General features: G+C 41.6%; 1 protein-coding gene across 4 annotated transcripts in view; it reads left to right on the top strand.

Annotated features, from left to right (window-relative positions):
* Tmem245 (transmembrane protein 245) overlaps positions 1 to 24,917 on the top strand; it is a 79,068-nt gene that overhangs the window by 29,320 nt on the left and 24,831 nt on the right. For 2 of the 4 annotated variants that reach the window (XM_036177628.1, XM_036177627.1), the window contains 8 exons: positions 2,364 to 2,468; positions 5,655 to 5,737; positions 9,336 to 9,426; positions 15,758 to 15,856; positions 17,662 to 17,793; positions 18,888 to 18,923; positions 24,481 to 24,603; positions 24,740 to 24,885. In XM_036177628.1, the coding sequence (XP_036033521.1) occupies positions 2,364 to 2,468; positions 5,655 to 5,737; positions 9,336 to 9,426; positions 15,758 to 15,856; positions 17,662 to 17,793; positions 18,888 to 18,923; positions 24,481 to 24,603; positions 24,740 to 24,885 (815 nt within the window). The remainder of the gene's footprint in view (positions 1 to 2,363; positions 2,469 to 5,654; positions 5,738 to 9,335; positions 9,427 to 15,757; positions 15,857 to 17,661; positions 17,794 to 18,887; positions 18,924 to 24,480; positions 24,604 to 24,739; positions 24,886 to 24,917) is intronic. The other 2 variants (XM_036177630.1, XM_036177629.1) reach the window with 1 other exon arrangement.

The following is a 24,917-nucleotide window of genomic DNA, read 5'->3' as shown; positions in this document are numbered from 1 at the left end:
GCTGCTTGTCCTCTGTTCAGATTTACTGTCCTGATTGTTTGTTTGAAATGTTTGTCTGCATCACATATGTATATATGTCTATATGTGAACTGTGTACATGTATGCCTGGTGCCCCTGGAAGCTGAAAGAGATTATCAGATCCACTGGAACTGGAGTTAAAGACAGTTGAGCCGCCATGTGGTGCTGGGCACTGAACAGGGTCTTCTGCAAAGCACCCTTCAATATGTGGCAGGTTGGAAAGAATAAGAGTCTCTCAAGTCTTAAGCAAGTACTTTGTACTGAATTTCTGACAGAATTGGAGTTGGGAAGATTCTACTCTAGCCTAAAACTATGAAGTCTCATTCTCTGATTCTGTTGGGCGTATTTGTGGAATTCCATGTTTGTATGTTAATAATACCTGGTAGGAGGTTAGGGCTTGGTGCTTATTTCTATTTAAAATAGGCTTTTAAGGATGCTCCCTACTTTACTTTCAGAAACCCTTTTTCATGGAGACAAATCTGGTTGTAACTGAACTACTTTGTGTGTGGGTTGTACAACCTGTACTCCTGGTTTCCCGGGTCTTGGAGCTGTAGAGGGAGGAACGAGTCAGCCCTTCATTTGGGGAGCTGCCTCAGGAACTAGAGTCCTGATGGCAAAGCTTCTCGGTTCCTTGATTTTAGAACTTACCTTCAGAGTAAGACACCTGACCTTCCATATCTTAGAAACCTGTCCCCCACCCCCCTTTTTAATTTCTGCATTGTCTCTGATGCTTTGGTAGCATGCATTGAAGCTTAACTCTTCTGTTTGAAGCTCTGAGTGTCAACATTAGATGAACTTTTTGTGTTGGAGTTCACTAAGGCATTAAATGAAGGGCAGTGTCCTTTGTGGAAAACATGAGTTCAACTTTTAAAGAAATAAATGTTGTAAAAGTTGAGGTGTTTTTTGTTTTTTTGTTTTTTTTTTTTATAAAGAAAGATTTTGCTTTTAGGTATTTAACTCACTGTGTAGAGATTGTAGTTTCAAATTAAATTAGGAAAAACTTAACAGTATTACAGCCCACACTTGGGTTGAAGGGTGCAGTATGGCACATTAGCAATATTGATCTAATTAAGTCTAATTTTGAATGTTAAATGGTGGCTTTGCATGGCAGGGAGTGTAGAAGTCTATCATTGTTGCATATTCTGAAAACAGAGTATTTAAGATAAGGATTATGTAGAAGTCTATCATTGTTGCATATTCTGAAAACAAAAAGTATTTAAGATAAGGATTATGGAGTCGTAAAAGGCGAGAAAAGTTCTAGCAAAGATAGAATATCAAATAACATCTTAAGGAGAGCATAATTTTAATTATTGGTTAAAGAACAGCTGCTATATTGAAGATTAATGTACTTCATTGAGTTAGAATTGTGTCATAAAGCTTATGTTTTTAATAGAATAGAGACTTCTAGTGCATAGCAGGACTTTAAAAAGTATTTTATTGTGAAATATCTAAAATCTAAAAGTCCTGGTGCTGGCAATATGGCTCAATGGGTAAAGACATCTTATGCCAAGTGTAGCAACCGCATTCAGTCTGTGAAAGCCACATGATGGAAGGAAGAACCTGCTCTTGCAGATGTCCTCTGATCTCCATACTCATACCCTGACACCTGTAAAGTAAATAAATACCTATATTTACCTTTTTAAAACAATTTAAATGAAAGCCTTCATAACACATTCATTTAAAAAAACAAAACAAATTAAAAACCCCCAGAACTATTCATCTGCCATCCATCTCATTAGAACTGCATCCACCTCCCAAAACATAGTACCTGGGAGCCGTTACTCTGAATTTGCTATTTTTGCATGCATCAGTTACTGTCTTAATCACCCCAATGTGATGAAAGTCAAATGCATTTGGAATTAATTGTTCTCTGTCTTTGCTCCTATTTTTTTGTATAATTTAGAGATGACCATTACAAGGAGCACATGTATTCTCTAAAGCTATCTGTGTTCTCTAAGTGGTAATACAGCTTCATGAGACTTAAGTTCACCTGATAGATTGTCACCATTTAGTTTAGAATGTATTTACTAGGTCTTATGAATTAGAGATGGAAATGTGGATGTAGCATAGTGAGAATTCAGGGGTATGTACATGTAGATAATGTTCTGGTTGACCGCCTTCTCATAGCTGTGACAATAATGAACTCTCCACATAACAGCAGCAATTAATACTATTAGTTAATTTTCTAAAGTTAATTTGCTTGTAGCTTTTACTGCTTTAATCAGTATGCTGTAGTTTTGCTTTGCAATGCTGAATATCCTGTATTTGTGATATTTGAGTACATGTAAGTGTTCATTAACTGATACTTTGAAGATAAGTAATCATCCTTTCTGATTTCCATGCAGATGATCATCTGGTTGGAGAAGATGTTAGATAAAATTATTAGCATTTTCATCATATTCTTGCTAGTAATAGGAACCCTTCTTTTAGCCCTTCTCCTGACTGCAAAGGTAAAGTACAACCACTGGTTATCTTGTTATAACAAAGGCCTTCTTGCTAGAGTTGTAAATGCTGAAGCTAGCCGAAGCAAGTGGAAAATGTTACTTGGCTTATCAGAAGTACCACTACCCATTTATACATTAATAATTTAGCTGTGAGTCTGCCTAGTATGTTTTCTCTTTAAATCGCTTTTCCACACATTTTATTTTGTCATCAAGTCTTCAGGAGAGAATGCAGTTAAAAAAAATCCTGAAAATAATCCTCCTTCATCCCCCAAGCTGGCCTCATGACTCCTCAAGTAGTAGTGCAGTGCTCCCTCCTTCCTCACCTCCTGGGGTTCGGAGGCCTTCCGGTGGCACTGCAGGTGCTGGCCTCCAACTCCTGCCTTGGTCCTCTGAGACCCTCCAAGTGCAGGTGTGCTGGTGCGCCTACCTTGAGAATCTCTGCATTATCCCCTCCTGCCCCTGGGCTTCCCATGGAGTACTTAAGTCTGGTGCAGTTCCGTGTGCCTGCTGTCGTCCTTGTTGCCTGTACTTTTGCTGTCTGCTGTGAAATGCTATCCTCTGGCCATGGCATATGCGGCCATTGTTGTCCTTAAGTCAGACCCATAGGAGACCCTCAGAAGACTGTGACCACTAAACTTCCCTTCAGAAGGGGAGAGAGTTTTCACCAGGAACACATGGCAGCTAACATAGGCTCTTTATTATTATTATTATTATTATTATTATTATTATTATTATTTTATTTATTTATTTTTTAAAATTTTTCCCAAGACAAGGTTTCTCTGTGTAGCTTTGTGCCTTTCCTGGAACTCGCTTTGGGTACCAGGCTGCCCTCGAACTCAGAGATCCACCTGCCTCTGCCTCCCGAGGGCTGGGATTAAAGGCCTGGCTCATATAGGCTCTTTATTTTTTTGCTTTTCAAATCCTTCCACCTTAATTCTTGTTTCTAGTTCAATGTCATGGAGAAGGGCACTCCCCAAAACACAGCCACATTCTCTCTTCACAATGGTGTGCTTGCTGAGGGTAGTTTCATACACTCTTTCAGTGCATTTTTATCTTTATCTGAACTCTACTTGACTCCACTTCCAGATTTTGGTGTTCTATTTTCAAAAGATTGTGAAGCATACCTGAAATCATGGGTATCTAACAGTCCCGCAAAGATTCATTAGTAACTGTCACCAGTAGATGATCCAATGGCAGCAATTTGCTGAAGTAGTGCATCGTGCTTACAAATAGTAGCCCCCCCCTCCCCCCAGCCACCTCCCAGGAGCAAGTACTTCAAGGTCATAGGGAACCAAATAGTTGGTAAAAGTTTTCCTACTGGGAAGTCCTAACAAGACAGAGTGATGGAGTTCAAACCATAGAACAAGAAGCCTGACAACCAAGAAATTTTTGTTTAATGAAACTGTTCTTTAAAAATAAAGGTTAAGGAGTTGCAAGTATGGCTGGCTGTGTTGCCTAGCACTTGGCCAGTATGCTCAAGACACTGGCTTCAGTTCCCACCTGATTCTCTTCTTCAAAAAAGTAAAGGCAGAAGAAAACCATTTCCAGATAAATTAAAACAGAGAATTCATTGATGGCAGATGTGTACTGTAAGGAAAATTAAAATAATATGATAGGACACATCTATCATCCTGCCAGATCTACATAGTGAGACCTTATCTTTAAAACAGACCGAAAAATGACTTTGAGCTGAAGAGAAAGGAGTTGTGGAGATTCTACCTTGGTTCCATAGGAGGGAATGGGAAAACACATAGGCACATGGAAAAGTTACATATTTTTCTCTGTGTTCTAACCTAATATAAACTATATACAATAGGAATGCTTATCAAATATTAACCAGGAGAGGGGAAAGGTAAAATAACCTAAACAAAAATAGAGTTACAACCAGCAAGAACAACATCAAACAAGAGATACGTGCTGAAATCCAGAGATGTCCAGAACATAGGTAAATGGCGCGTTACAGAGATTACTCCCAATGTCCTTAGGTAAGATATGACAGGATCATAACTGTAACTATCTAGTCTTCAACCCCATCAAAGACCATAGAAGGAACATAATAATACCCGAGAAAACAGAAAATGCAGGAACTTTCTAATTTAGACAGAAAGGGGAGATGTAGTGGATAGCTGTTCCGCCTATGACCTTGAAGTGCCGCCCCTAGAGATATAGTAGGTAACTGCTCTGCCTACCTATGACCTTGAAGTACTTGCCCCTGGGGCGTGGCTCAGGGCTACCCTGAAGACCAGAGACACAGTAAGCTCTCGCTTCTCTCCCTGTGGGCTTGGATTTGAGACTGGCTCAGGCAGCCGTTCCAGCACCTGTGACCATTCTGTTCTGTGCAGTGAGTTGTTCTCCCCTAATAAATTCCTTTGCCCCTAAGTGGACTCCGTGAATTTCTCGCTTTATTGCAGCTATCCACTACATGTCTTAGTGATTGTTCTGTTGCTGAGATGATACAGCATGGTAAAGGCAACTCTTACAAAGGAAAGCATTTAATTGGGCGCTTGATTACAGTTTTAGACTTAGTTCACTGTCGTTATGGTAGGGAGCATGGCAGCATGTAGGAGCTACAGCCTGATCCACAGGTAGCAGGAAGAAAGCCTAAGTCTGGTTTGGGGTTTTGAAACTTTAAATCCCACCCCCAGTGACACACTTCCTCTAACAAGGCCACACCTCCTAACCCTTCTAATCCTTTCCAACTGTTGCCATGCCCCATGACTGAGCATTCAAACATATGAGCCTGCGGGGCCGTTCTTACTCACACCACCACACAAGGCAAATTCACATTCAGTTCCCAGTGGCTTTTCTACATGCAGAACTACACAGAAGCATACTGGTGGTTTATTTGCCCGTGTATCTCACCCTGCACAGTCACTGTATTAGCTCACAGTTTTGTTATTGCATATGAAGGTGCATAAGCATACATGTAATCTGAACTTATTTATATACGTGTGAACTAGATGTTTATGTCTATGAGTTAAGTATTTGGATTTTTTTTAAGGCAGATTGTTGAGCTTCTTGAAGGCATGGAAGATATTTTAATGTATATCATAGACATTACTATAACAACTTGTAAGTGCCCACTTCTAAATTAATAAAAACCAAGATAATAAGAGTAGAAAAAGACATTTTATATTAGGCTTATTACTTACTGTTTTTTTTTTTTTCTTTCTCTTTTTACCTATATTACAGGTACATCAAGAAAGTGTACACATGATTGAAGTCACAAGTAATCTGATTAATGAAACTCTAGCAAATCACCCAGAGTGGGCAAAGTAAGAATTCTATTTTGAAAAAGGATACACATGGGTGACCCAGTTTCAGCGTCTGTGTGCCCGGAACAGTGCTCACTGATGCAGCTACACTGGAAGAGAGAGATATGGTTTGCCAAAGCTTTGATAAACTAGAATAATGAAAGAGTAAGTGTTGAGATTAGGGCAGTTTCTGATACCACTCTGAAGGTCAGACCGACCCAACACTCGACACTCTTGCCTCAGACTCCCAATAATGAGAGTGTAGGCACATGCCTGTGCCTGCATCTACCTTTTAATTCATTGACATTTACTGTTTGTTTTTTTTTCCTTATAAAAGAAGATTTTCTAGACATCATGACTTTTGTGGCTATTGACAGCAATTAGCTTCTTGGTATGATCACCTTATATGTACACACCCATGAAGCTGCTAAGAATTGAGGCTGTTGGCTATAAAAGTGTTCTGACTCTTTTCCATGTGCAGCCTGGACCTCAGGAAAATAAACACATATGTATTATTGCTTTGGCCTTTCAGTGTGAATCATGGATAATTGAAGCCTGAACTATTAAATCTGTGACTGTCACTCTCTACTATAGAACATGGATGGACAGTTTGGAGAATATACAAAATACTCATGGTAGTGTTTTGTCTATCATATGGAAATACTTTTGGAAGGCATTAGGTAGATGAAAAGGCTTCCTGGTTAAGGTGTATTGTGCAGCCTACTTAGCTGTGAGGGTGTGGAGAGGCCTCTTACTGCAAAACCTAAAGACTGCAGTTCTTAGCATGGCTGGAGAGACTCCATATCGAAAGACCAGTGGGTAAAGATTGAAATAAATAGTTTACCCTCTTACTTCTGGATTCTTCTTAGTTGTACACTTCCTTAGATCCGTGGGTCTTAGATAGACACCTGCAGGGCTTCTTAGGGCACACGTTTCTCTTTCAGGAGGTCTGGGATTGGGCTCAAACATTTCCATCTCTAACAGGCTCCCAGGCAGGTTGAGTGCTGCTTGTCCATGACCCACACTTTCAGAATCTTGTCAGATGTTGAATCTCTCAGTGCTCTGGAACTATGACCTCTGTGCTGACGAGGCAGGGGTCTTAGTGAGGATTTTCTATTGCTGTGAAGAGACACCATGACCACAGCAACTCTTATAAAGAAAACATTTAATTGGGGTGCCTTCCTTACAGTTTCAGAGGTTTAGTCCATTATTATCATGACAGGGAGCATGGTGGCATGTAGGCAGATGTGGTGCTGGAGCTGAGAGTGCTACATCCTATAGGCAATGGGAAGTTGGCTGACTGTTACACTGAAGGTAGCTTGAGCAAAAGAGATGCCCCAAAGTCCACCCCCACAGTGACACACTTCCTTCAACAATGCCACATCTCCTAGTAGTGGCACTTCCTTTGTTGGACATTTTTCTTTTCTTTTTCATTTTATTTATTTTTTTTGTAAGATTTATTTATTATGTATACAGTGTTCTGTAGGCCAGAAGAGGGCACCAGATGTCATCACGGATGATTGTGAGCCACCATATAGCTACTGGGAATTGAACTCAGGACCTCTGGAAGAGCAGCCAGTGTTGTTAACTGAGCCATTTCTCCAGCCCGGACATTTTACTTCAGTCTGCCACATTCCACTCCCTGGCCCCCAAAGGCTTATATAGCCATATCAAAATGCAAAAAAAAGCCATTCAGTCCAACTTCAAAAGTCCCCATAGTCTATAACAGCCTCAAACTTGTTTCAAAGTCCAGAGTCCCTTCTGAGACACATGTCAATGTCTTAACTGTAATCTTTTGGTAAAAATCAAAATTAAAAAGCAGATTACATGCTTCCAACATATAATGACACCAGATATACATTACCATTCCAAAATTCAGGGAAAGGAGCACAGTGAGGAGATACTGGACAAAAGCAAGACCAAAAACCAGCTGGGTAAACTCCAGACACTGCAACTCCATGCTTGATGCCAAAATTCTCTTCAGATTTCCAACTCCGTTCAGCTCTGTTGACTGCAACATCTTTCTCTTGGGCTGATTCTACTCTGTTATCTGCTGTCTTCAGCAGGTATTCCATGACTCTGGCATCTCTAACATCTTGGGTTCTTATCCAAGGCTTCAACTTCACAGCTTCACTAGACTCCTGACACATTCCTGGCCTCAGTGGCTTTATTCCCATAACTCCTTTCTTTTATTTTTAACTCTAAAGCAGAACCACATGGCCAAAGCTGCCAAGTTCCGCTGCTTGCTGGGGTGGGAACATGGCCCCTTGTTTAATTATATCACCAGCTTTCTGTTTGCCTTCACTGCCTAAGCTTGGCTGTCCTTTAACTTGCTCTTTAGACCAGGCTGGCCTCAGAGGTTAAAGGTGTTCCCCACCACACCTAGCTCTAAACTTACCTTTAAGTTCCTTTTCTATGTTGGAAATTTAGATAGGGTGGGATCTTGCCCTGAGGTCACCACTCCCTTTATTTCTTAATCCATTTATCTCCTTGAACTAGAATTTAGTTCTATTTCATTTCCTGGTGTTCTCATAATTTTCATTTTGTAATTTACCCTGCTCAGCTTGTTCCTTTTCATTATAAATCTTCATTAGCGTTACCACTAATATCCTCACGACAGAGTCTATACTAGGCTGTTTTGAGATTTCTTCTGCCAATGGATCCAATTAATCTGAAACACTTCATTTTAGCCTCACAGACTCTTCGGACAAGGGCGAGAGGCAGCCACCCTCACAAAATTTTCAGAATGATCTCTAGGAAACATCCTAAAATTCTTTTCCTCTGAAACTTCTTGAGTGAGCCTCTGACAGTTCAAATAACTCTTAGCACCTCTGTCTTCTATGTTCCTACTAGAATGGCCCATTAAGCAGTGCTTAAAGCATTCCACTGCTTTCCTAACCCAAAGTACCAAAGTCCAAAGTACCAAAGTCCAAATTCCTCCAAATACACACATGGTCAGGCCTTATCACAGCAATGCCCCAGTCCCGTGGACCAACTTCTTTCTGTCTTAGTTGGGGTTTTCATTACTGAGGAAAGACACTATGACCATGGCAGCTCTTACAAAGAAAACATTTAATTGGGGTGCTTTGCTTACAGTTTCAGAGATTCAGTCCACTATCATCACGACCAGGGAGCATGACATCGTGTAGGCAGATGTGGTGCTGGAGCTGAGACTGCTGCATCTTACCTTGCAGGCAACAGGAAGTCAGCTGACTGTCACACTGAAGGAAGCTTGAACAAAAGAGATCCCAAAGCCCTCTCCCACAGTGACACACTTTCTCCACCAAGGCCATGCCTCCTAATAGTGCCATTCCCTTTGTAGGCCATTTTCTTTCAAATCACCATAGCAGGTGACCTAGGACATATGTAGACAGAACAGAATGGAAAGGAGGCTGATGGGGTTTGGGGGTGGGGTGGGGTGGAAAAGTAGATCTAGATCCTATGGAGAGATGCAAGGGAAATCCTGAGAGTCAGGATCATCAGGCCTGGGCATCAGATGTTCTCTGTGTTAATGATTGATCAATAATTTGTTATTGATAGCTTTAGTTCAAAGCACTGTTAGAAGAATATACTGAAAATGGGCTTTTTCCATTTTTTCTCTTTCTGTCTTTTCTATCAGTTGGCTTCCTGAGGCTCAGGTGGTCCAAAGAGCCCTTAATTCTGCAGCTAACAATGTGTACCAGTATGGACGGGAATGGATAACCCACAAGGTAAGGTGATCTTGTGAATCTCGCGAGTGAACCTTTCTCATGCCTTTCTGTGTGCAGGATTTTTATAGGGCAATTTCTTCCTTTGATAGAGGATGTGTAAAGATGTTGTTTGGAGCAATTTCCATTTGGGAAATACATTTACATCTACAGGTGGACAAGTACCATCAAGTGGAATCAGATTCTCAGAATGTCACACTGAAGAGTGCTCATGGCCTGAGCAGTCTTAAGAAGTTGACTGTTTACTTTCTTTCAAGGTTATAGATCTGATTTATTTGTGCTTTAGGATAGGATGGCCAAAGGTGGCTTTGTGGAGGAAAAAGAATTCGTGCGAACATGTTGAATCCTGTGTCTGCTGCTCACTGTGCTTGGCAGTTTGCAGTTTCATTTAACATTCTAAGCTTCCTGTAGTACTTTGAACTAGTTGACTTGCCTTCCAGATGAGAAAACATGCTGGGCAGGCCCCACAGATCCCGATGGCCGCAGGTGTGTTTGCTCCACAGTGGTGACTGACTCTAAATCCCTGTTTCTTTCTGATGTAGCTTTCTGTCAGTGTGTGTCTGGCCGGAACTAGAGTAAGTGCTTTCAGGTGGTACTTGAGATAAATCCAGAAGGAATGGCCGGTCAAAGAAGAGTGTATTTAAGAAAGCTATTTGTGGAGTGGAGATACAGAGGCATTAGTGTGCTTGTGCTTGAGATGAACTTGAGTAAAGGGGACAGAGCCTTGTGAAGGGAAAGAGAGGTAGAGGAAAAGACACAGTTGTTGGACTTAAGGAATAGCTTTCTCAGTAGGATTTAGGGTATGTCCCTCTTCTACTGTTGCCCAGAGAATACAATTAATTTTCACCTAATATACCAAAGTAGTTAGGATCATACAAGGATTGACAAGATTGAAGGCACTGGAATTTATGCCCCTCAGATTGCATGAGCATTTAATTTCTTGTTTAAAATTCAAACATAGAGTGTTGGAGAGATGGCTTGAAAGTGGTTAAGAGCACTTGCTGCTCATGCAGACGACCTGAGTTAGGTTCCCACCACTTGTATGCTGGCTTACAACCTTCTTTAAGTCCAGTTCTGCAAGATTTGGCATCCTCTTCTGACCTCTGCAAGTACCAGGCATGTACTCGGTGCACATATATTCATGTAAGTGAACACACTCATAAAGTAAAAATAAATCTTAAAAAATAATAAAATTCAAAACAGTACGCTCCAATTATGAAAAATATGTTCGATATACATGCATTCCTATCTGCTAATCAAAGATGGAATTATTGAAAGTTGAAAGTTTGTCAGTTGGTTCTGTTATGTCTGTACAAGACAGTATGATTAGTTTGCATATGATAATATTGAAAAAAATTGATGAACAAGCGAAAGATAAATATGTATATGAACTGTCGTAGGAGAAAGAGTCAGCTCTTGGAAAGAGCTTGCAGCTTTTTATACATGTGTTATTTTGCTAAAAGTATAGCATTTTATTCTGACATATATTTGGGAGGTTTTATTCTGACATTCTTGCCTTTTAGGTAAGAAGATAAAGGAAATTTTGGGTAAATAGTACATCTTAGATTAAAAACTAAATTTCAGACTACTTACAGAAAAGAAATAGCTATGTAATCTCTTGTTCAAGAGTCTAAAAGTGAAGGCACTTGAGGACATTGATATCAGAAGTTATGAAATATTTGTGGTCCTGACTTAGAGGTATAGTATATAATAGCTATCAAATGTCCAGCAACTGGTAGATAGATCAACCTAATATGATAAATTTATTCCATGTATGTGTGAGTGATATGTGAGTGTATGAGTAACTGTGTATGTTTGTGTGAGGGGTGAGAGAGAGAGAGAGAGACAGACAGACAGACAGACACATACAGAAAGAGAGAGAGAGAGAGAGAGAAGACAGACAGACAGACAGACAGACAGACTGACAGACACAGAGTCGGAGAGTGACAGAGATGGAACAGCTTTTGAGTTTCAGCCCTTGCCTTTAAGGTGGTAAGTTTGATGAAGAAATGAAATACTGATAAATGTTACAACATGTATTAACATGAAAATATAATGCTAAGGAAAAGACACCAGTCCGTGACTGGTGAGGTGGCTCAGTGGGCGATACACTTGCTGTGCAAGCCTGATGACCGGAGCCCACATGGTGGAAGAGGAGAGCCGGTTCCCTAGGCTGCCGGCCAGCATCCACATGTGTGCACGGCACCCCTCTCAACATACATAATAGCAACAGTGACAAGTAAAGCATCAGCCATACAATACATGCCTATGATTCCGTTAACTCGAAATGTCTTCAGTGGCAAATCTGTAAACAGAAAATGGAGTAGTGGGTTCCAGAAACAGGTGAATCTGAGGGGAAATGGGAGTGATTACTTAATGGGTGATAAAAATTAATTGTACAGGCTAGTAACTATAAATGTACATAAACAATTGACTTATCTACTAAGATGGGTGAATTGTAAGATGTGAATCATGCCTCAATGCAGTTGTTAAAAATACCACTGATATGGGTTGGGGATTTAGCTCAGTGGTAGAACGCTTGCCTAGCAAGTGCAAGCCCCTGGGATTGATCCTCAACTCCAAAAAAAAAAAATAAACCATTGATAGTTGGGGCGGTAGTGACGCACGCCTTTAATCCCAGCACTCGGGAGGTAGGCAGGCGGATTTCTGTGAGTTCGAGGCCAGCCTGGTCTCCAAAGCGAGTTCCAGGAAAGGCGCAAAGCTACACAGAGAAACCCTGTCTCAAAAAACCAACCAAACAACCAACCAATTAACCAAACAAACAAACAAAAACCATTGAACTACAGGTGTGACTTCAATAAGCCTTAAACCTTGAGCAGCTAAGAATCGTAAGAAGTGGGGTGCAAGAGCTAGAAAGGGTGAAGCTAGGACAGCTGCCGTGCCCAGAAAGAGGGAAGGGTTCATTTTTTATTTAGGTAAAGGCAGAGGCAGCTGAAGGCTCCAGCTTCCCCAGCCTGCCTTGTCAGCTTGGCTCCTGCGTTCCGGTCTGTGTTCTCTGTGGGCTGCCGTCGTCATCCTTGCCTGAGCTATCCTTCCTGTTTGTCCCTTTCAAAAGGTCCAGCTGGAGATGCTCTGCCTGGACAGCAGAAGAGTCAGCGCTGTCCCCTCTGTCCTTCTGCCTTGACCCTAAGAGAAGGAAGCACCGGTCCGTACACAGTTCAGGCCAGTGGGGAGCAGGGAGCCAGAGTTAACAGCCTCCTAGAGCCCTACACTGGTGAGAGGAGATGAGTAGTAAGCATACAAACAAATACAAATTGTAGGTGCTTAGCCTGGCATGGTGGTGCACACCTTTAATCCCAGCAAAGGCAGGCAGATCTCTTAGCTTGAAGCCAGCCTGGTTGGAGAGGATTTTTCAAGACAGCCAGGGCTACGCAGAGAAACCCTGTCTCAAAAAACAAAACAAAAAAACTTTTTTAAAGTACTCAAACGAGTGTGTGGTAAAGGGTGATGCTTTAGTTAAATGTCCAGAGAGTTCTGTGAGGCAGCAGCATATCTATTAAGATGCTAATGAGCAAGCAGTTGGTGAAGGTCTGGAGAAAGATGCATCGACCGTGAGTAGATTCCATTCACAGGTTCTTGAGTGGTAGCAAGTGGCTGAAGGGTGAGGAGGGCCAGTGTGAAGACAGGGTGGCTGCAACAGAGAGTGACCCAGTGAGCCAGAGGACTCTAATTGATACTCGGGCTTTTGTGAGTCTTCTGATAGTGCTAAGGACATTAGACTCCAGCCTTCCTGTGTCTACCAGAGTGTATTGTAACATAGTAGGGAGTGTTCTGGGTCTCTTGGTAACATTTGCTGGGTTGACAGCACCATGGGTTTCTAGAGGGTTATACAACATGGTGTACAATTATGCAATACTTTTTTTTAATTCACTGTGTTTTAGGACTATTCATTGTTATCCTGGGAGTTAGGGTTCTAAGCAAGATGGCAGCATAAAGTAGTGCTTCGATGCACTGATGGTCACTCTGTGGACAATGTCTCCCAGAGGCCGACTAACCACTTTAGGCCTTTTCTGGTCAGGGGATCTCAGAAGTTGTCATGGAGAATTAGGAGGCCTGTGAGTATCTGACAGTCGTGTCCTAAGAGACAGAAGTACCTAAAGGGAATGTGTATGTTTGTACTCAGCATCTGCTGTGAGGCGTTCTTGGTGTGTATCGGTCACACAGGCTACACTTGAAAGAGCTTTTCATTTTGTGAGACAGTCTCATCGTGGTAGAGCAGTCTGGCTTGAAACCTGCAGTCCTCTTGCCTTAGCCTCCCTAAGACTGGGCTTGTTGGGATACATTTCCATGTCCTGTATCTGGGCAATTTTTGTATTGGCTCTGCACACCTCGCTATGACCTTGAACTTCTTAGATACTTTATAAAACTGTCTTCTCTTCCTAGACTGACAGAAGCACCTTTCTTTTGAGTTGCTGGCCTGAGCCTAGGAAATCACGAATGTACTCTGTCATTGAGCTATACCCCAGACCTACAAAGTCATTTTCTCTTTATTCTTGGGTGCTTGCAAAGATTACACAATGTAGGTAAAAACCACTTAAAATTATAAAATGCTTTTCAGAGATAGGTGGCTTTTGTATTTATTATGAGTAATTTATATCTGATTTTACTCATTAAAATGAGTAAGTCAGTTTAATAAAAGGTTAGATATCTGCACCAGATATGGATGATAACTGGTTCAAGTATTTATAAGGCTAACATTAGGTGGGCAAAGGAATGCCTAAGTGCATATAATAAGCCAGTTTGGAGAATCAGCTCTCTCATTAAAGGAACAAAGAACAGATAATTGGTTCCCATTTAATGCTTGCTAAATTATCTTTAAGGTTTTCAGTTAATTCATAATGCCTTGGGAAAATTGATTTCCATATAGTGCTCAAAACTATTACTTATATAACCCCTTAGAAAGTTGTTGGGCAGTGCACAGTCAGCACGATTATTTTCCTTGACTCCTGTTCATTTACTTTGCAACTGGTGATGTGAAAAATAAACTATGTAAAGACAGTGACTGCCTTAAAAATTAGGACTATTTGTATATCCACCTGTGAGTAGTGATTAAGTAGCAGTGCATTTAATAAATGAATAAGAGCCATTGAATTTAGGAAGTTTACAAACACTAAAGATTAGATGCTTATGATTCAATACACATACAGATTTTAAATTTCATCTCTGTAATTGGAGAGGAAGTTGCTGAGGAAATGGGAAAAAATGAAGTTGTTTTAAGAAAAATAAAACTACAAACTAATGCTGTCTTTTAAAATTGTGTTTTTGGGCTGGGGAGATGGTTCCGTTTGTAACGTGTTTGCAGTGCAAAGATGAGGACCTGAGTTTGGTCTCCAGCACCCACGGGAATAAATCCTGATCCGCGTCTTTAATCCCTGTACTCTCAGGCAGAAGCAGGTGGATCTCTGAGTTGAAGGCCAGCCTAGACTACAAATAAGAGAGACCTTGTCTCAAAAAAAAAAGAACAAAAGAAAAAGCCAGTGTGCACATGTGTGGCAGTGAGCTCTTGTAATCCCAGTGCTGGGAGGTAGAGGCAGGAGGCTCTCTGGGCCTTACTGACAAGCCAATCTAGTTTAATCTGATGAGCTCCAGGTTTAGTGAAACTCCCTAAAAAAGAAAAGTAGAGAGTGACTGCCGGGGACATCTGGTGTTCACCTTTGGTTTCCACACTCATGTGCATATATGTCCTTGTGCCTGCCCACACACATAATACAAAAATAAAATTGTCTTTAATTTTTTTTTTTTTTGCCTGTGCTAGGGATTGAACCAAGTGTCCTGGCAAGTTTCCTCAGATCTTTAAGACTGGCTCTAATAAGGAAATAGGATGATGTACTACAGGGAGTGAAAGTTGTACTGCCCCAGGGCGGGTTCCCGGAGCCTGTGCTGCCAGTCCTGGCCTGTCTCAGCACTCGGAAAGAGTCCTGCTTGTGTGTCGGGGCCTGAGTTCTACTTAGGAGTCTTACGGTGACTTACAATAGAGAGGAGTAATGCGAGGCTCGAACGTAGTAGACGGGCACTAGGCTTGCCGAGAAAGGCTTTCCTCTGGGTGGGAGAGATCAGATAGGTCGTTAATTAAGTTTCATTTACCTTGTTCCCGTGTTCCCCGAGACCTAAGAAGAGAAGTGAGAGGATGAGGAAGATGGGGAATTTATTGGAACGTGAAGCATCTTTTAAGAAAATAACATACTATGACTAGAGATTTTTAAGTACTTGAAGATTTTAATTTGATTTGGGACAAATAAAGACTCAGATGTATTAATCATACCGAACTGTCACATAAAATATTAATCAGATTATACTTATATTTTCTTCTTAGCTTCACAAAATTCTAGGAGATAAAGTGAACAATACAGCTGTGATTGAGAAGCAAGTTCTGGAGCTCTGGGACAGACTCTATCACTCTTGGTTTGTAAAGGTGAGTTCTTTTAGCTAAGAGTTTCCATAGTAACTGAGAACACTATTTTGCTTCATAGACGACTTGATTATTTAACTTTCCAGGAGCGAGAACTCAAGCCTTTGTCAGCTTCCATTGGTGCTTAGTTAGTCTCTGTGGCATAACCTGTTAGTCTCTCTGGGGATCAGTGTTCCATCTTTTGCGCATATCATAACACCTCCTCCTTTGCAGCAGCTTGGTACAGTACAGATGTAATGCAAGCCACATCTGTTTATTTATTTATGGTGATGGGGATTGAATCCAGGTCTCACATAAGCACAAGATCTGCCAGTGAGCTATACTCCACAATTCTGCAAGCCACATATGTGATACTCATCTTTCTAGTAGCTACATTAAATAACTGAACACAGATAAGAATATTAAATGACTAAAGATAGATTAATTTTAATATATTTTATTTAATTCAGTGTACTGCTATTTCAGTATACACCTAATAAAAACAAATTTGATATTTTATATGCCTAAAACAACTAAGTCTTCGAACTCTGTAGTATGCATTTTGCACCAGCAGCAGAGCTCATTTAGTGTAAGCCATGTTTCGAATGTTTGGTAGCCACATGTGGCTAGTGGCTCCTGTTAGGGGCAGGTAAAGTCTAGACATTGAAAACCTTTCTCTTTGAGGAGACAGAAATGTTTAGAGACTTTTTTGTTTCCAGTCAGCTTTGTGTATTGCTTCTACTTACGTAGTTTATGGTAGAACACGTGCAGCTACCACTGAGCATAACAATGATTTGGAAAGCAGTGGGTCTGCTGAGCTAGTGCTGTGTATACTAGGTTTAGTGGGCTGTGAGGGCCATGGTCTTTGAACAGTGGGGCAGAACTGCTGTTTTTTCCCTGGAAGAGCATGCAAGAGGAGGGTGGCTGAGTTCCAGTTTCTTGCTTAGTGACATGTTTCCCAGTGTGTAGTCTTGCCCTGAGATGAGTTGAGGGAATGTATACTGCCTTTGGTAGTAAAGATTTGAGAGCTTAAGCTAATAGTGGTGTATGAAATAAAGTATTTTCTCTATGATTCTCTCTGAGGAGCTAAGCAATTAGGATGGTTTTGCTAGTTTCCTGTGTTTACTCTGGAGCTTCCTACCAGGTAGCTTTTCTTGCCCCTCACCCTGTTTGAGCCCCATTCTTGTTGGAGTGCTGTATTCTTGAGCGCAGATCTGTACATGGGAAAGTGACGTGTTCTCTTCCTTACTCTCACGGTGTCACAGACTGAGAAAGCATGCTGCACTCCAAGGTGGAAAAATGGAAGGACACACAAAATATTAAGAGCTTGCTTCTGAATTTAACCTCATTTTATTTCTTCACTTCCCTTTCAAATTCAGGGTTTCATGCCCATGTAGATTTCTTTCAGACAGACAGACAAATTTGACACCCCGCTCTATGTGTTTGGTTCTTTGAAATGGTCTCTTCTCTCTCTGCTCTTACCTTGTGTAGATGATTGAGAAAGGAGAAAGAGGCAAAGATAGGAAACCAAGGAAAGGTGGAGGTGCTGAGGGAAATGAAGATGTATGTGAACTCTTTGGGTGTGGGGTACACATGGACGAGTATTGTGAGTTCAGAACTAGGAGGGAAGCATGTGTATCATGCTAGACCCAGTACCTAGAATGTAAATACAGAAATCCTGGACTTCTAGTCTTGTTATCTAAATTTGCAAGGGTTTTCATAACTGAGTTCTTACTGAAGTATGTATAAGCAGGTATAAAACAAAAAGACATTTATCTTTTGGATGCATTAAGATGGCTATTTCACATGTCACTGACTTTGTTTCATAGAACGTGACACACTCTGGAAGGCACAAAGGGCACAAGATGCATGTGAGTCGTCAGAACAGCTGGCTAGGAGATATTCTGGACTGGCAAGATATTGCCTCCTTCGTTCATGAGAACATTGAAACGTTTCTTTCGGTAAGACATAGTAGTTATTGTTGAACTGAACGTGGGAATAAAAACAGAAGTTGTAATTCTAGCTTTTCTTACATCAGTCTCTTCAGCTACTCTGTTTTAGATACTGTGAAATGTGCAGGCTCTGAGAACTTTAAACTAGAAAGCTATCCGGAAGCTGCAGTCCTCAGGCGTGGAGAGAACACCTGAGAGAAGCTGAATCCTGATGCACATGAACAAGCCTATTGGGCTGGGGGCCTTAGATGGGTGTCCACATCCGTCAAAGTCATCAGAATTTCCTCAGCTGGACCATTAGAGACAAACCTGTTTTTTTTTTCTGGTTGATAAAGCCATTGACAACTGTAAATAGGGTCCAGTTTCATTAGAGGGACTTACTATGTCTTAGGGTTTCTATTTCTGTGAAGAGGCATCATGACCATAGCAATTCTTATAAATGAAAATATTTAATTGGGGCTAGCTTATAGTTCAGAAGTTTAGTCCGTTATCATCATGGCAGGAAGCATAGCAGTGTGCAGGCAGACATGGTGCTGGAGAAGGAGTTGAGAGTTCTACATCTGGATTCACAAGCAGAGAATGAAGACCGTGTGTCACACTAGGCATAACTTGAGCATATAAGACCCCAGAGCCCACTTCCACAGTGATACGCTTCTTTCAACAAGGCCATCAAAGCCACACCTCCTAATAGTGGTACTCCCTATGAGCCAAGCATTCAAGCACATGAGCTTATAGGGCCCTTCCTCTTTAGACCACCACAGACTGTTGCTGGGCCCCCTCACACCACTGCTGGGCGTTAATGACCTCCCTTCATTTCCCAGAGCCAATTTCGTCAAGTGTCTCAGCATGTGACTTCTCACAGAGAAGACTTGTGAATATATGTGTGACTTTCATCAAATTAAAATGAGCTGAGGCTCTGGGTCTAGATTTTAAGGAATTTAAGCTGAGTGAAGCAGTCCATGAGCATAGCCAAAAGTAGGGCCGCCAGCATCTCCACACACTGGACTCGGGAAGAGCTATCTGCTGCAGGGCAGTCTTCTCTGGTATTCCCCTGGGTTGCTAAAGTGATGTTTATGTTGCTCTTTCTTGTTTTGCTATTTTAGATACTATCTTTTGGCTTCCAAATATGGAAGATGAAGGTAAAGATGTGACTTTCTCCCAAGCCCTGCAGTGCTTTCTGACACTTGGGGTTTCTCACAGCTCCTCAGCCACCTCTCTGCACTCACACGCCCCTCAGCCACCTCCCTGCACTCCCACGCCTCTCTTCCTCTCAACTGAGGTGCTTCACAATCGGGACTGAAATCTCAAAAATGATGTCTTTCTTGTTTATAGTTTAATTAATAACTTACTTAATTAAGGAGTGGGGGCTTATGTTCCCAGCCCGACCCTGAACTCATGGCTTCAAGCAAACCTCCTGCCTTAGTCTCCAAGTTCTTCAAATTACAAGCACTTGACAGTGTACCCGACTGTTCTGTTTTTGATAACCCCTTCCCTCTGCTTTTACTAGCCCAGTGGTTCTCAAAAGTTTTAGTACTGGACTTCAAAGTGCATATTTTTGTATTCATTAAATAATTTTTCATTATAGCATAAAAAACATACTTCAGTGTGTTAAAATGCTATTTTCTGGGGCTGAGGAAACAGCTTAGTTGGAAGCGTGCTGTACCACCATGAGGACCTGAAATCCGATCTTCAATACCCATGTGAAGTCGGAGACAGAGGCACACTCCTTTAACCTCAGTGCTGGGGGGTGGAGTGGGATGCCAAGACAGGCAGATCCTGGGGCTGTGCTGGACAGCCGGTCTGCAGAATCAGTGCACTGCTGGTGCACTAAGAGACCCTATCTCCAAACGGTGGAGTAGAGAGTAAGAAGCACACCTGATGTCAGCCTCTGGCCTCTGTTCTCTTGCATACACAAGCACATGCATTATACACATGTATGTGCACAAATACACAATACTATTTTCTAAAATGGAAAAAATACTGGGGAGTTATCTCTGTAGAAAACTGTCTGGAGGGGAGTTAATTAAGCCCTCTTAATTTGCACAAACCAATTTGATGTCTGGATTTCATCTTCGCTCTATATTCAGTCTATTGGGATTTGTGAACTTTGACCAATGCGTGGGAAGAACATCCTTTCTCACACAGTAGGGCAGAAGGAAGCTCACCAGTGAGACTGGGAGCTGAGCACCCCACTCAAGAGCTTATCCAGATAGGTGAGAAAGAGAAGCTTTTCCAGCTTGTAGTTGTGGGTGGTCTTTGTTACTATCCAGAACTCAGCAGGTGCTGTTTTCAAAAGACCTGTGGAGTGTGAGGTGTGAAGCTGTTAGTAAGCTTTTTATATTCTGGTTTATAGAAAGCCATTGGCCAATTTTGATTAAAGATGTTTCTTTTACCCTTTTATGCTTTGGTAATATGCATTGTTTATTCAGGTATTTATTTGTTCATATCTGTATACCTTCAAAATACTGAAAGTTTATTGAACAGTATTATAAATCACACTCTTGAGAGATCACCACCTCTCTCTCTAGAACAAAAGAACTTTTTAACACCACCTATTCAAATTTCTAAGACCATGATTTTTTTTTAAAGGGGGGGTTCAGATTGTATTCAGCAAAAGCTCTCAGTGTGGTTCCTTAGAGTGTCACTGCACTTTTGAGGAGGTATCTGCCGGGGAGCAAGGCTGCTGGGTGTCTTTTCTAGACTTGATGTCCCCACTCACTCAGAGCCATGCCTTTCCTCTGAGCTGACCGTCTCCGCAGAGTCCATCTCTTCTGTCACCTTTGACCTGGGTTCCAGGGACCCAGACTGATTTATACACTTTATCCACCGAGCCATCTCCTCATCCCTAGTTTATGACAAGTACCATGGTAGACGTTTATCAGTATTCTCTAGTTCACCTCAAGTTCCTGGGAAACTGATGAAATGGCTCTTGTTTTAGTAACAGACTCAGCGATATTTGTAAGGCAGTTAACATTTATATTCAGTGTTTCTTTTCTTCTATCGCATGGTGTGATCTTCCAGAACATGTTTTGTCCTCAGGAAAACTCTGGATCCCATTTCACACTTTCTGTCTTTGTTTTACCCTTTGCTTTACTTGCTTTTTGTTCTGACTTTTTTGAGGCTTGGTCTCCTTGTTTTTTTGAGGCATGGCCTCCTTTGTAGCCCTGGCTGGCTTCACGCTCAAGGAGATCATCAGCCCACCTATGGTTCCTGAGTGCTAGGATCAAAGATTTGCTCTACACACCCAGGTTTTGTTTTCTTTTCGGATCGTTTGGCAGGTTCCTCAGCTCCTGCTAGGGTGTTTCAGAACACGTGGAGGTTCCCTACATTCGGATTCCTCCTAGGACATGTTTTCACCCTTACTTGGTACTTGGGTGTATTTTACCCTTTTCAGTTTTGATGCTCAGTCTTTCTGAATGAATGGAATTTTAAAGGTTTGTTTATTTTTATTGTATGTGTATGAGTGTTTTCCCTGCATGTATGTTTGCAATGCCTCAGGAGAGGGCATCAGATCCTTTGGAACTGGAGTTACAGATGGCTGTGAGCCACCATGTGGGTGCTGGAAACCAAACTTGGATCCTCTTTAAGAGCAAAAAGTGCTCTTTTTTGTTGTTGTTTTTCTAGGTAGGGTTTCTCTGTGTAACAGCTTTGGCTGTCCTGAGACTTGCTTGTAGACCAGGCTGACCTAGAACTCAGAGAGAGCTGCCTGCTTCTGCCTCCTGAGTGCTGGGATTGAAGGTGTGTGCCACCACCGCCCTGCTTGCAGCCCGTGGTCTTAATCGATGAGCCATTTCTCCATGTCGCCTGACTAGATTTGAAATTCTTTATCACTACTTTAGAATATAGCCTGGTGTTAGCTTGTCAACTAAACTAATGAAAAGAGCTATATACAGTTTGCCTTTATTATTTTGTGCCTAAAAGAACAGTGGCAGAGCTGAAATGGTATATTGAGATCTCCAGGTGCAATTCCCTTCCTATAAGGCTAGAGCAGACAGATGAACCAGAGAAGGTCAGTGAAGCTCATATAGCCCATGTCTCTGGGCTCCTAGACTGACAGGGAGATGATGCCATCTTTGCAAGAGAGAGATGGTATTAGTTAGGGTTTCTGTTGCTGTGAAGAGACACCGTGGCCACAGCAACTCTTATAAAGGAAACATTTCATTGGGTCTGGCTTACAGTGTCAGAGGTTGGCATCATCACGGCGGGACATGTTTTCATGCAGGCAGATATGGTGCTGGAGAGATAGCTGGGAGTTCTACATCTGGATCCATAGGCAACAGGAAGGGAACTGTGTATCACACTTCTTCCAGCTAGGCCACACATACTTTAACAAAGCCACGCCTGCTAATAGTACCACTCTCTATGGGGGCCATTTTCTTTCAAACCACCAAAGAGACTCTCTTGTTTTGACCGCTGCATCACTGCAGTAATTCTATTTTCCCGCTCCTTGAAGCTGCTGCTTTTTTTTTTGTTTGTTTGTTTGTTTGTTTTTTTTTTTTTTGAGCTGAGGATCGAACCCAGGGTCTTGGGCTTGCTAGGCAAACGCTCTACCACTGAGCTAAATCCCCAACCTGAAGCTGCTTCTTTATGCTTCTTGGGTTCCATAGCAGGTGAGTTAGAAGTACCCGAGAAGCCAAATGAGAGGCCAAGGGTGGTTGGATGGCAGTAGACTTGAGGAAGGAGGCAGCAAAGCAGGAGGATGCTGAGGCTCCTTGTTAATTCTGACTGCCTTCTCTGACCAGGTTGCTTAACTGCTTGTCAGTCTCTTCTGGGCTTATACTCCATGGCCAGCAACTTGGTTCTTCATCTTTTTGGTTATGTTGCCACTGTTGATTAGATTAATGCCAGTCCTGGCTCATGTTTGCCATTTTTGAGTTGGGATGCATTTTTGCCTCTATGAGTCTGTTGCATTTTTCTGAGTTTTGTGGTCTTTCTTACTGATCCTGCCGTTAATGATACCCTCCTTTGCAAGCCTGGTGATTAAACTAAAATTCTACTTTGATCATTGAGTTAACATTCCAGAACTGTCCTCTCTGTTGTCTCTAGTTGATCTCCTTTCAAGTCAAAAAGGTTACTGGATTGTTGTTGGAGACTTCCAGTCTACAATTGCTGTTTTCAGTTAATTTCTTAAGAATTGCAGGAGGGTGTTTTCTATTTCTGTGACTCAGAAACTATGTAAATTTTTTCGGGTTAAAAATTCCAGAGTGACTGAGGCCCCTGAAAGGGTGCTTGCCAAATTACAAATACAGGCATTGTCTCTTAGAATCAGTGGCTTTGTTCATTCATTCCTTATCCCACAAGGTCAGACAGTTAATCGTGCATATTTTTGTAGGCATAATGAAGTATTTTCAAGATTTTTTTGTAAGGAGTTTTTGTAAATGAAGCCTGCCTGTTGAATTCTCTTAGGAAGACTGAGCTGAGGCTTGCAAGACATTCTGAGAGCAACAGAATGTCCTTTATAGATGATGTATTTGAGGTGGGAAAGGAATGGACAGGCCTCTCATAGACTGCATGTCATAACTCGAGCATGTGACAGGACCAGAGCTGCCGTCTTAGAAAGGCACCAGAGTGAAATGCAGATGTCAGGGTTACTGTCCCAGCTGCGGCACACCTCTGTGATTGAGTTCAGATGTCTGTAAAGCTGTGATAAAGCCTTCCACATTGCTTCCCTCACAGCACTGTTCACAGGAGCATCTAACCAATTGGAACAGAACATGTCCTCTTGATCATTTTGCTTCCATGTTTTTATCAGGAGGAAGAACCCACTTGGGAAGAATAGAACAGACATTATATTAGGGGTTTTAATTGATGAAAGGACAAGAAATGTAAACATGGAGGCGTGATGAGACATTGACATCTTCTTTTAGTCATATTTTATATCTAATGTATGCAAAACCATTTTGATAACTGGCTTTCATGAGTTGTTAGGTAATAGATAAATTGATTAGTCTCAGTCTGTCCTAGGAAAGGCTCTGTCACTCATTGATCCTGTCTGTCCATCTTTTCCATTGTGACTTCAAGTCATTGGAATAATACATTATATTTATAGTTGGATCTCAGTTGGAGATGGTAAAGGTAGAGAGGATAGACAGCTAATCTGATGAGTGACCTGCACTTATAATCCTCTAAAATAAATAGAGTCATAGAGGGTGTGCTCGCATATTCTTCTGTAGACATACATATGTGTTCTGTCTTTTACAGTTAAAAATTGTAGAATATGTAAAAATTCTGTGTTTTAAAAACAGCATAAGAGAAGTTGGGCATGGTGGTACACACCTTTAATCCCAGCACTCAGGAGGCAGAGGCAGGTGGATTTCTGTGAGTTTGAGGCCAGCCTGGGCTACAAAGCAAATTCCAGGACAGCCAGGGCTGTTACACAGAGAAACCCTATCTTGGAAAACCAAACCAAACCAAACCAAAGCCAGCATAATAGAATAAAACATAATAAAATGTCTCTGATAGTTGCCTTACTATTTTAAATGTTATTTGGAGTGGATTCACTGCAACTACTTAGCCATTTTCTTTACTATTGAGCAGAGATATTTCTGGTTGCTTTTTTCCTACCTTTAAGGTAAGCACCAGTTTTTTACCTTTTCCATTATGGCTAATAAGACAGTGCACTAAAAGCACACTAGATGGCTGTAGCCACTTTCTTCATGAGGATTAGTTCTGAACCCAGCTGTCCCTCTCCATCAGATCTTGGAATCCCTGTGGATTGTTATGAGCCGGAACGTGAGCCTGCTGTTTACCACGGTTACCACGCTGCTGACCATCCTCTTCTACAGTGGCACTGCCCTTCTCAACTTCGTGCTTTCTCTGGTATGTACACCTAGATAGCATACACCGTATTTCCTTATGCGTTACAGCATTTTTCTGGGCTCTGTATTTGTGCATGTGTTTCTTCTGTAGGTTCCCAAATGTGATTTTTTAGGAGATACTGTCCTTTGTTTTGCAGATAATTTTCCTGACCACACTGTTTTATCTGTTAAGTTCCAGTGATGAGTACTACAAGCCAGTGAAGTGGGTGATAAGCCTGACACCACTGTCTCAGCCAGGTCCTTCTTCTAATATTATTGGCCAGTCTGTGGAAGAAGCTATCAGGTAGGGACAAGGCTTATGCTGTTCTCATTCCT

Source organism: Onychomys torridus, chromosome 2 (genome assembly GCF_903995425.1).
Source record: "Onychomys torridus chromosome 2, mOncTor1.1, whole genome shotgun sequence".
Taxonomy (NCBI): Eukaryota; Metazoa; Chordata; class Mammalia; order Rodentia; family Cricetidae; genus Onychomys; species Onychomys torridus.
The sequence above is the reverse complement of the archived record's forward strand: the minus strand, read 5'-3'. Positions and strand labels throughout refer to the sequence as shown.